The 13,135-nt window shown below is 47.8% G+C and overlaps 1 protein-coding gene across 1 annotated transcript in view; it reads right to left on the reverse strand.

Moving 5' to 3' along the window:
• TACR1 (tachykinin receptor 1) overlaps positions 1 to 13,135 on the reverse strand; it is a 51,032-nt gene that overhangs the window by 23,274 nt on the left and 14,623 nt on the right. Inside the window, exon 2 of the mRNA XM_081921342.1 lies at positions 6,856 to 7,050. Coding sequence (XP_081777468.1) covers positions 6,856 to 7,050 — 195 coding nt within the window. The remainder of the gene's footprint in view (positions 1 to 6,855; positions 7,051 to 13,135) is intronic.

Here is a 13,135-nt window from a genome sequence, read left to right on the forward strand (position 1 = left end):
TAAGTAAATGTAAATACTCGCTACAATCGGAGTTGATGGTTAACACAAATGTGATTTCTGCTGAGATCTGGGAGCCTGCTTAGCAGGGCAACAAACTTATCCTGAAGAACTGACTTGGAAGAGCTGCCCTCCTGGGTTATAGCTGTTTCTCCTACGTGCCATATATTTAGTTGATAACGCACACACTCCTGCTGCCTCACATCTTGACCTTGTTCCCGGTTCTCACTATGTAGAGTGATACAACTGTACAGCTCGAATGGGTCCCAAGGGCCTTCTAGTCCAACCCCCTGCAATGCATGTGCCCCAGTCCCTGAGAGCCTGAGCTGTCTTTCTTTGGAACTTGATCTTGTCTCTTTGGCACCATCCCCTGCCTCCAGCCCCTGGCCTGGAACGGCCCCTGCTGAAACGAACAGTGAGTTCAGTGAGTTGACTTATCTCTGGACCAGCAACCATCCAGCATCTGCCTCCTACACTGGAAGTGCTCTCATACCACTTTAACAGCCATGGATTCACCCAAAGAATCCTGGGAGCTGTACTGAGCTACAATTCCCAGAGTTCTCTGGGAAAAAAATATTATTAAACCACTCTGGGAATTGTAGCTCTGTGAGGGGAATAGGGTGGTGGTCTTTCTAACGACTCTCAGCACCCTTAACAACTTACAATTCCTAGGATTCTTTGAAGGAAAGGATGTGTTCTGAATGTGCTTTAAAGGTATGGTTTGTACACAGCCTCAGATGATGGGGCTCTATCTCTTTGGCTTTGTGTCCTGCACACTAAGAGCTCAGAAGAGGGAACCTGAGGAAAGGATATGTTGTACAACAGGGGAGTGCTTTGCACAGAACAGCCAGTCTCCAAAACTCACAATGGGAACCTGAGTACATGACTCACACTTTCTGCCTAGATCCCTAACAGTTACTCCCAACAGCAGTACGGTAGCAAGAATATATTTCTCTTAATATACTCATTTTTGTGTGCATCTTCCCCTCTAAAACAGTTTTATAAGCCATTTCTTCAAATTGATTATATCTCTGTATGTTATTTACACTAATATATGAACTCCCCCCCAATATACGTTTTTAAAGATGCATTTCTGGTTGGATAACTACGTCATAAAAATTTAAGAAGTACAAATTTCACAGGATAGCTCTGATTCAGTCTGCATAGCGGTTCAGAAGGTGTGCAAACTGAACTACTTTCTCCCCCATCCTCACCTTGAGCCGGACTTGGAAATGGACCCTGAGCCAAAGAAAGTCACATAAGCATTGGATCTAAATGCTTAGTCCCAGTTAGTGGCCTGGGTGCCTGCACTGGGAATGATCTGCAGTTGCCAAAGGCAGCCTAGTGTATAACACATTGCAGCAGTCTAACCAGGAAGTTGGCAAAGGATGACTTCTTTGGGGGAATGTGCAGTGTATAAATCTAAGAAAAAACAACTACCTCACTCAAGTCCTGCTTTACAAACATTTGCTATGTGAAAATTCACTTAATCTGAACACAAGGAATTAGTACGCAAACCTTACTAAATGCACCGTAAATTCAGAAATGCAGAGACCATTTCCTGGTTAGCTGAGGAAAGGAGGGAGGGAGGGTAAGTATTTGGACAAATCAGAGAGGATTTTCCTGGGCTTTCCTGTTTGTTTGTTTGTTTGTTTGTTTGTTTGTTTGTTTGATTGTTTTGCATAGGAATCATTGGAAATAATGAACTCGTTATATGAACACTTGGCCCAAGAAACATTTTCCAGGGAACACATTAGGTTGTCCTCATCTTTCCTCAAAGTGAATCACAAGAAGAAGAAGAAGAGGAGGAGGAGGAGGAGGAGGAGGAGGAGGAGGAGGAGGAGGAAGAAGAAGAATGATTATTTCTTCCAATGCTACCATTGTGGTGTCTTACAGGTTAGAAACGTAGAATTGTGGAGTTGGAAGGGAACCAAAGGGTCATCTCATCTGACCCCCATGCAAACCTACCTGGATTCACTTAACATAAGGCACATAACTACTTCTGTGGCTGTGTGTCCTGAACATGCAGTGCCCATAGTTGGCAAGATGAAGCTACTCCTGGGAATAATGAGACAGGTTTCACGTACCCCTAATAAAGATCACATTATAAAGCTCAGCCTGCAAAAGAAGAGTACATGGCTTCAGTCCAGACCTCTGCATGCTTCTGGGAGCACACATAGATCAGCTGTTAAACTAGCCTTCAGTATTGGGACGCAGCAGCTTATACATCCCAAGCAGTTCTCTCCGTTATAATGCATGGGAAGCGCTTGTAAATGGGGGTGAGGGGCCCCGTGAAGTCAACAGAGAAGGGGCCCCTGAATGAGAGCAGCAGGCTTCACATTTAACAACCATCTCCCAACATTCCCTTCCCCCACCGCCCAGTTGATTTATATGCCTCATATTTCACTACAGCAAATCAGAGAGGCAGGAAATAGAATGCTGGAAAGCATTGCAATATCCACAGTGACATCTGAAATCCAGTTATAAAAACCAACATCTAAAATGCAAGCTGCGGACTCACTAAAATGCTTCAACTAAGGCAGATAATCAGATTGGTTATGGGAACAATGTTTGCTAAGCACAGAAAGATGGATCATGACGGTAATAAATTGGCTGCCAAGGAAACGAGCCAATTTCTCTGAGCTGAATGAAAATATGATGTCAAAGCAAATGACCTTCTGGTAATGAAAACTGGTAATATCTCCATTCCTGGGGGCGGGTGTCAGGGGGCACTTGTCTCCAAGGCCAGAGCAGTTGTTTCGGCATCCAAACCAGCACGCCACAAGTTATGGATGGTGGGGCAGGTCCTCTGAGAAGTAGCCAGGAATCCCAAGCATGATCTTATGTTGATTTAATGGGCCATCTAAATTTATTTTTAATAGTATTCATTTATTCATACATACATTCATTCCATTGCATCTTACCACTGAGAAGCTCAAGATCATATAAATGGCTCTCTCTTTTCCTGTTTAATAACAAGCAAGCAAACAGCAACAACCTGCCCATCTGGCTGGGTTTCCCCAGCCACTCTTGACATAATAAAACATCAAACTAATAATCATAATTTTATTATTTATTTTATCCTCAGATACCCAACAGACAGTGACAGCCTCAAGGTCACCCAGCAAGTTTCATGGCTGAATTTGAACCCTGGTCTTCCAGGTCATGGTCCAACACTCTAAACCCACTGATTCCCTAGGTGGACAGTGCTGCCCCTTGGGGACCAGTGGAATTCACCTAGGGAGTGTTAAGAGGCAAGGAGGCAGCAGGAAGGTGCTGGACGTACAAATGGCTAGCAGACTTTGAAAAGTTGGTATAAAGACAGTCAAATAAACCTGCAGTTTGGGAGCAAGGCTAAAACATGCAAAGGTGGGAATGCCCTAAAATCCAACCCTTCTGGAGAGCAGTCCTACAAGAGATATGCAAAATAACTAAACAGGTATTAGAACTCATCCCAGAACTGACTCTACTGAACATCTTCCAAGATCATAACAACCACTCACATTATTCAGAGCTTATAACCTATCTACTCTCAGCAGCCAGAAGCCTCACAGCCATACACTGGAGAGACCCGTCAGGAGTAAACATGGCCCAATGGTCTCAAATTGTATGGGAAACGGCCTTACTAGAAAAGCTAACCAATAAATGGAAACTGACACTGGGACAAATAGAAGAGGACGCCTTCACCCCAGTATGGCTCCCCTATATCACATACACAGCCCAACAAGACAACAACAAGAATCCACCGACAGCATAGGAATCAATCTGGCTTCCCTGACCCAACAAGCCCCCCCCCCACTCACAAATGCAGCCAACTACAGACAACCAGCCACACCCTGGACCCCCCCCCAATCCCTCTCACTACCAAGGAAATGTAATAAGCAAATAGATAGAGAAGCTACCCAGTTGACAAAACCCCACACATACACTACACACAGCCTCACCACCCCACCTCTCCTCTCTCCCCTCTTCTTCCCCAACCTTAAAGGTAAAGGTAAAGGTACCCCTGCCCGTACGGGCCAGTCTTGCCAGACTCTGGGGTTGTGCGCCCATCTCACTCAAGAGGCCAGGGGCCAGCGCTGTCCGGAGACACTTCCGGGTCACGTGGCCAGCGTGACATCGCTGCTCTGGCGAGCCAGAGCTGCACACGGAAACGCCGTTTACCTTCCTGCTAGAAAGCGGTCCCTATTTATCTACTTGCACCCGGGGGGTGCTTTCGAACTGCTAGGTTGGCAGGCGCTGGGACCGAGCAGCGGGAGCGCACCCCGCCGCGGGGATTCGAACCGCCGACCTTTCGATCGGCAAGCCCTAGGCGCTGAGGCTTTTACCCACAGCGCCACCTGCGTCCCCAACCTTAGACTGTACTTAACACTAATGTCTCCTCACAACAAACGTAACTGATGTGTGAGAAAGACTGCACAACCTGAAAAAGAGAGAGAAGGCATGTACTTTTGTAAACCAGGAAAATATTTCATATAAATAAATAAATAAATAAATAAATAAATAAATAAATAAATAAATGCAATCCTTTCACCAGCTCTCTGCAACCATGTGCTTTACTTATCCATCAGCCTGCTTCAAAATATTATGACATATCCACTGCCAGTGAAAGTGGCCCTGGTGAACCTCCTTTTGCAAAATGCACAGCTTGCCATGTTTGTGTCAAGAAATTTATCACTGAATTAGCAGCAGTGTGTCCAAATGGGGAAAAGAATGTCTAGCAATCGTATTTTCCTTGGAATCAACCAGCATAAAAGAGGCCAAATTTCTATCTCAGTTGACACAATGCTCATAAACCACTGAGAGCCATTTTAAAGAAGCTGTTATTGTCCAGTCCAAAATGCTCCCAACACATGCAACACTATCCCTTAGGCTTAGAAGCACCATCTTAAAAAAAAAAGAATAGAAATCAGATGTTTACAGAGAATTTGCTGTAAAAGTCACACTGGCTGCAGGAAATATAGACAGACAAACGAGACTGTGAAATATTCAACTTACATGAAGCAAAAGAAGTTCCAGAGGAGAAAGAAGGCATTAATCAAAACACCCCAAAGTTTCTTACCAGGACAAGATTTATAAAGCTACATAACTGGACAATGAGCTACAAATCCTGATATCTGCCATTCTAGCAGGACTGCCAAACCCCCAGCAAGTGTTATTGTTGCAAGGATGACCTCAGTGTCTAAGATGGCATCGTATTTACATGGAACTGCATGTCAGACAAAGTGATGCTCCCATAGATTCCCAATCAGGTCAGGTAAAGCAATCACAGGGAATATGCAACATTGCTAAACAGACTTTGGATCCAAATGGGAACAGACCTCTTTGTGGAGAGTGACAGCACTGTTTGAACCCAATGGATTTCAGAGAAGATTTGGGATTTCAGAGAAGCTGCTGGATATCCCCACAGTAACTGCAGGAAACAAAGGGCTGAACTAGATGTAGCAATATTCATTACTCAGGGGGAACTCAGGGACAACATGACTGGAGGGCGACCAAGATGATAAAGGGTCTGAAAACTAAGCCTTATGAGAAACAGTTGAGGGAACTGAGCATGTTTAGACAGGAGAAGAAAAGACTGAGAGGAAATATGAGAACCAAATATCTGAATGGCTGTCTCATGGAAGATGGAGCGAGCTCATTTTCTGCTGCTCCAGAGGGCAGGGCCTGAACCAATGGAATCAAATGGCAAGAAAGGAAATTCTCACTAAAAATTAAGAACTTTCTGACTGTCTCAGAAGGTGGTGGACTCTTTTTCACTGGAGCTTTTTAAACATGGCCATCTGTCAGGGATTCTTTAGCTGTGATCCAACATTGCAGGGGGTTGGACTAAATCAGTGTTGGCCAAACTTGGCCCTCCAACTGTTTTGGTCTACAACTCCCATCATCCCTAGCTAACAGGACCAGTGGTCAGGGATGATAGGAATTGTAGTCCTGAAACAGCTGGAGGGCCAGGTTTGGCCAACACTGGACTAAATGTTCCTTGGGATCCTTTCCAGCTCTGCAATTCTGTAATTCTATGGCTATGCTGCTCTGATGGGCACAGGGGAAGGGACCCCAATTCTGCCAGGCCCTCTTGACTGTGGTTTGGAAGATGCTGCTTTCTCAGACTCATCTGAGGGCTCCCCACCCCTGAGGAAAAACTGTGTGCCATCTTTAAAGGGCCTGTGGTCAATTCTGCAGCCACATGGTTCTGCATGCCTGTAGAACAAATGCAGCTTCTGGGGTAGCATCTTCAGACTTTGGAGGTGATGGGAGAATCACATCCTCAGGCCAGGAAGTGCAGGGGGAGGTGCTGAGGGCTCCCCCACCCCCCAAAAAGGTAAAGTGACTATAGAATTGCATGGGTTGGAGCCTTCCTCCAGTTGACATTGGGAACCTGAGCTTGATTCCACCCTAGGACTTCTTCATGCAGCACACAGTTAAACTATGGAACTCCCTCCTACAGGAAGCAGTGATGGCCCCCAACTTGGATGGCTTTAAAAGAGGATGAGACAAATTCATGGAGGAGGAGAGGGCTATCAATGGCTATAAGTCAAGATGGCTCTGCTCTGCCTTCTTGGTCGGAGGCCGTAATGCTCCTGAATACCAGCTGCTGGAAACCACAAGAGGGGAGTGTGCTCTTGTACCCGGATCCCGCTTGCTGGTTTCCCTTTGGGGCATCTGGTTGGCCACTGTGAGTACAGGATGCTGCACCAGATGGGCCATTGCTCTGATCCAGCAAAGTCTTCTCATGCTCTTATGTCATGTTCTTTGCATCTTCTAGGATAATCAGGACACTGCTGGACTGGGACAATGTCATGAGTTCTCTTCACAATCCAAGGATGATTCTATTGCAAAGGAAACATAAGAACTCACGTTATTTGATAGGTCTGAGTTGTATTTTCTGGCCAGTCCACCAGACACACCACTCGGCCAGGGAGCTCGGCTGTTGTTGCGTAGTAGCCTTGTGGGAATGACAGCAATAAAGCCAGTAACCAGATGACACAGATGACGACCTTGGTGGCTGAGGCCGATAGCCTTGGTTGCAGCGGGCGGATAATGGCCATATACCTGGAAGAGGGAGAAATTAAAATGTAGGAGCAGAAAGTAAAAAAGGAGAAGGGGCTCATCACCCCCCCCGTATGTTTCCCCCAATTCTTTAAGGCCAACTTTGCCACCCAGGTGCCCCCCAGATGTGTCGCATTACAACTGCTCTCCACTCCAGGACAGCGTGGCCATATGAAGTTGGGATTGATGGGAACTGTAGTCTAAAGCAGTGTTCCCCAACCTTGGGCCTCCAGCTGTTTTTGGACTACAACTCCCATCATCCATCGGTAGCAAGACCAGTGGTCAAGGATGATGGGAATTGTAGTCCAAAAACAGCTGGAGGCCCAAGGTTGGGGAACACTGGTCTAAAGCACCTGGAGGGCACCAGGTTGTGGAAGGCTGACCTAAGGAATGGTGATGTTGGAAGATTCACAACAGACAGAAGAAAGTCCTTCACACAGCACATAGTTAAACTATGGCACTTGTTCCCATAGGAGGCAGTGATGGCTGCCAACCTGGATGGCTTCAAAGGAGGATTGAACAAATTCAGGGAGAAGGCTTTCCATGGCTACTAGCAAGTGGCTCTGCTCTGCCTCCACAGCAGGAGGCAGCAACGCTTCTGAATATCAGTTGCTGGAAACCACAGGAGGGGAGAGAACTCAGGTCCTGATAGCAAGTTTCCCACTGGAGCTCCTGGTTGGCCCCTGTGAGAGCAGGATGCTGGACTAGATGGCCCCTTGGCCTGATCCAGCAGGCTCATAGTGTTGTTATGATGCAGCCTTCCTCAGTCACCCTCTATTTCCTGAGGGGTAATCCAAGGGAACATGGAGTAGGATCTTTTCTGTGTTGGCACCCATGATGCTTATTTATTAAATATCAGTGTTTCCTGATCCTGATAGAGGCAGAAGAAAGTTAGCGCACCAATTCCACCTATGCTGTCAGATTGGAAAGGTTACCTGTTTTTAAAATGTTCCAAAATCTTTATGAAGCCAATACCTTTCCCAGAACAACCAAAATGTCCTAGAATTGTGTGCAAGCTTTTCAGTTCCCCAGAACTCTTCATCAGGCTAGATGAAAGGAAGTAAGGAGCAGAAGTAAAGAGACAAAAATGACTGGTTGTGTACCATCTGTGCCTGCCCAAAGGTCTCTTTAGAAGGAGCAGCAGCAGCTTTCATACCCCCCAAAAGAAAAAAAACCAAAACCATCTACAGTGGTACCTTGGCTTAAGAACTTAATTCGTTCCGGAGGTCTGTTCTTAATCTGAAACTGTTCTTAACCTGAGGTACCACTTTAGCTAATGGGGCCTCCCGCTGCTGCTGCACCGCCACCACACGATTTCTGTTCTCATCCTGAAGCAAAGTTCTTAACCCAAGGTATTATTTCTGGGTTAGCGGAGTCTGTAACCTGAAGCATCTAACCTGAAGCATCTGTAACCAGAGGTACCACTATACTTAATTTGTATCAAGCTGAAGCCTAGAGTGTGCTTTTTGAGAGGAGGGAGCCAGATGCCTCTGGATCCCAGGGCCAGCCCAAGGCACCTCTCTCCGCTCCATGCAGAGGAGTCAAGCAGACCGGCAGCTGACTCTAACTTCAACACTGTTGAACAAGCAGCATCTGCTACCTCACCTGAGGCAGCAGGTGAGTTCAGGGTGGTCAGCACAGTCCATGCAGCATTCCCAGGTCTCCCCTCCAACAGAGGGGGGTGGCTGAGGGGAGCTCAGGAGGAGCAAGCAGGGGGCAGCTGACCCCCAGCAGATACCACCTGAGCCAACTGACTCACCCTAACCAATGGCCAGCTGTGCAGCTCAGCAGACCAAAGCACAGCATGAGGATTTGTGGGCACTGTGTTGCTGACTGCATTATAGGAAATAAAGCTTTTCTGAGTTGATGTGGTGTGCAGTGGTATAACCTTCCGAATCCTCCTTGGCAATGTGTCAGCTTAGCCAGTTGTTGCTCTCCTTGCCTTGGCAGCTCGTGTGATACCCAAGCAAAGGCCAAAGAGTCACATGAGTGTTTTTACATGAGTAGAATGTGTGCATTTATTTAAAATGCATCTCTGGATTATTTGTGGGGCATAGGAATTTGTTCATCCCCCATATATATATATATATATATATATATATATATATATATATATATATATAGTTTGGCCCCCCACAAGGTCTGAGGGACAGCGGACCGGCCCCCTGCTGAAAAGATTTGCTGACCCCTGATCTAAACAAAGTGACTCTGAGCAAGAATCTTCTTCCATTGGACCTTAATAGATGGTGGGAGCTTAGGTGTCAGGCTCATGTTGGGTGATGGTTTGGAACACACAGTTGTGGTGACCATTATCAGTCCGCCCACCTCAGCAGTGACCTGAACCTGCTCAGTGATGGGAACAGGCAGAGCCCCACCTTCCAGAGGACTCCAGATCTTGAGCTATGTGTGAATAGAGCTGTATTTATCAGCAGCACTGAAAGAGAATGGGCCCACTGCCAAGCACGAAAACCTAACACTCCAGATATTTCCTCCTCAAGTAAAAGAGGAACGACACATAAAGCGACACCACTTTTTCTTATTTTACTATTACATTGTGGCTTTTCAGATATTTCCATGACAACAAAGCATTTCTCAAGTTCAACATGGCACCCAGATGGTCCTTAGCACAAGAGGAAAACAGTTGGAAGGAACTGAGTTGTTTGTTGTTTTCCGAAGGGTGACTGTCGAGCTAAAAGAAGGGGCCTCATTCCAGCCTCAATGGAGGCAAGGAGAGTGGCGCAATAAGCACATCTGACATTTTTATGAGATGCCATCCATCCCAAAGGGTCCTGAAATGTTCACAGACAAAAGGCCACATGTAAAGGCTATTTGTCCACAAGGGTGATCAGGAATGAGCAGACTAAACTCCACCACACCCATCATAAGAGCTGGATCAGGCCAATGACCCATCTAGACCAGCATCCTGTTCTCACAGTGGCCAGCCAGATGCCGATGGGAAACCTCAAGAGGATTCACAAGAGCCCCATTCCCTCCTGTGGTTTCTGGCAGCTGGTATTCAGAAGCATTTCTGCCTCCAGCTGCAAAAGGAGAGGCCCGAGATTGTGTGAGAAATTTAGCAAGTATTTGCAGCAGCCTTCCCCAACCTGGTGCCCTCCAGGTGTTTCTGCTTCCAATTCCCATCAGCCCCAGGCAGCATGGCTGTGCTCCCATTGGCCCTCCTGCCTTACGGTTGTGCTGGCTGGGGCTGATGGGAGTTGATGTCTAAAAACATCTGGAGGGCACCAGGTTGCCAAAGGCTGACCTATGGTTTCCTATGCCTGTGGTGCTGGATGCACACACCCAGAGGAGCCTTGAAAATATAAAACATTAGGAGAATAAAATCTTCACGAGGAAACTGTGTGATGCTTCATCAGAGGTTATTGCTGAAATGTCAGGAGAGGGAGAGCACAAATGGAGCAAGTCCCTTTTCCCTTGTCATGCAATCAGTTTCCCGTGAAAGTTACGAGTTGTGGAATGGGCCATCGCTTGTGTGCAAACTACAGAAAAGGAAACAATTGAAAGTCAGCTGTGATAAACAGCCTTTTTAAGCCACTGGGAGAATTTTTGCAGCCTGAGTCCCATGTCAGATTTATAGGCTATCAAACTGGGGAACAGCCTCACGCAGCAGCGTTCCAATTAAATTATGAAAGCCCAGCCCTAAATGGACTTAGTTGTAAGTCCCCTTGATTTCCATGGTGTTGACTCAAGAGGAAGTGCACTGGGAATCACAGTCAAACACTCCCGAGGCATATTCCACACCAGCTGTGCATCATTTAATTACCGGTATGTCTGCCGCTTGAAATGTTCTCTGGATATTTGGGGAGAGAAGTCACAGCACACAGCTGAACCCTGAAGCATTTTTCATTCCCTTGCCAGGGCCTTGCAAAAGAAGAAAAAACCTCTCACAACAAGCTCAGACTCCATTAGGCCAAGAGACCTCACAATCCAGACGTGCCCACGTCCTGAATGCTGCTTTCATAGACTCATATACTGTAGTTGGAAGGGACCCCCTAGGGCAGTGGCGTAGCGTGGGGGGTGCAGGGGGGCCGGCTGCACTGGGCGCAACATCGGGGGGGGCGCGCTCGCCGCCTCCGGAGTCGCCGAAGAGCCTCGGGCGCAGGCTGTAGCAGAGCCCCATGTCTCGCGGAACCGACGAGCTGTGCGCGCGTCCGGGCTGAAGGCGTCCGGCAGGCAGCGGCTCTCAGCGCTCGCCGCGGTCCCCGCGTGTCAGGGCCGCGGAGGGCGTGCCAGGCAGCCCCTCCTCACAGCCCCGCCGCCGCTGCTGCTGCAGTGGCTGTGCCATGTTGCATTTTCCTCGCCTCTCTGCCCTCCTCCTCCGGGCAAGCGGCGTCGTTTGGGCGGCAGCGCCAGCGGCAACTCGCCTCAGATCACCTGACACGGACCCACCGCCGCCGCCGTGGCTACCTTACTGTAAATACCCCAGCCCAGGCAGAGGAAAGAAGAAGCTGGCAGTGGCGGCAGGTTAGGGGTTAGGGGGCGCAAATTACTTGCCTTGCCCCGGGTGCTGACAACCCACGCTACGCCGCTGCCCTAGGGTCATCTAGTCCAACCCCCTGCAATGCTGGCATCTCAGCTAAAGCATCCATGACAGATGGCCATCCAACCTCTGTTTGACAACCTCCAAGGAAGGAGAGTCCACCACCTCTCGTGGGAGTCTGTTCCACTGCTGAACGGCTCTTACTGTCAGAAAGTTTTTCTGAATGTTTAGTCGAAATCTCCTTTCTTGCAAATTGAAGCCATTGGTTCGAGTCATACCCTCCGGAGCAGGAGAAATCAAGTATGTGACAGCCCTTAAGATATCTGAAGATGGCCATCATATCTCCTCTCAGTCTCCTCTTTTCCAGGCTAAACATACCCAGCTCCTTCAAAAGATCCTCATAAGGCTTAGTTTCAAGACCCTTGATCATCTTGGTTGCCCTCCTCTGCACACCTTCCAGCTTGTCAACGTCCTTCTTAAATTGTGGTACCCAGAACTGGACACAGTATCCCAGGTGTGGTTTGACCCAGGCAGAATAGAGTGGGTCTATTACTTCCCTGGATCTGGACACTAGACTTCTGTTGATGCAGCCTAAAATCACATTAGCTTTTTTTGCTGCTGCATTACCCTGTTGACTCGTGTTAAGCTTGTGGTCCACCAAGACCCTTTTCACATGTACTCCGAGTTTCAACCCTTCCCTCTCCTCTGCTGCCCTCTTCCGCCTCTCCTGCTGGGATTCTCAACCTCAGGTTTCCTCTTGCACCTTTTGAAATGTTCTTCAAGACTTTTCCCCTCTGGTTTTTCCTCCTTCATATTTGTCTTTCATTTACATATTTTTAATGTTTACCGAGGCCTTTAATAAAATAAGAAGAGCCCCTGCTGGATCAGGCCAATGGCCCACCTCACCCAGCACCCTGGTCTCTCAGGGGCCAACCAGATGCCCCACTGGGAAGCCCACAGGCACAAGAGCCACTGCCTCCTCCTGCAGCTTCCAGCCACTGGCATTCAGAAGCCTCACTGTCTCTGGCCATGGAGGCAGAACACAGGCCTCATGGCTAGTGGACACTGATAGCCTTCTCCTCCATGAGTCTGTCCAATCCTCTTTTAAAGCCATCCAAGGCTTCAGATGTGAGCCATTTGTTTTTTATACAAGGCTACTTTTTATACTGACAGTTAATGCAGCTGGAATTATTGTATTGTTATTGTATTGTGAATGGGGCTTATTTTAATCCCCCCCCCCAAGATGTTTTCATGATAGGTGCTTGAGAAATAAAAGGGCACCCTCTCTTTCCTCGGCTCCCTTTTCTTCCATCCAAAAGGTCCATGATGACTCACATCCTTCTCTTCTGCTGCTGCTGCCTCCTCAGAGCTCCAGTGGGCGGGCAGAGCATCTCCTAGAGGAGCACTGCACATCCCAGAAATGTGGGGGCGGACTCAATGGCGACAAAGGATCCATGCCCAAATGGAGAAAAAGCCACAGAGGTGTGGGGTGTGGGGGCGTCCCCAAGCAGAGAACCAAAGGAGAGCCAAGAGGCCTGAGGAGCTTACAAGCTAAAACAACATAGCAGAAACACTTGCAAAGTCAGGAGT

Source organism: Podarcis melisellensis (assembly GCF_964234715.1).
Source record: "Podarcis melisellensis genome assembly, chromosome: 8".
NCBI lineage: Eukaryota > Metazoa > Chordata > Lepidosauria > Squamata > Lacertidae > Podarcis > Podarcis melisellensis.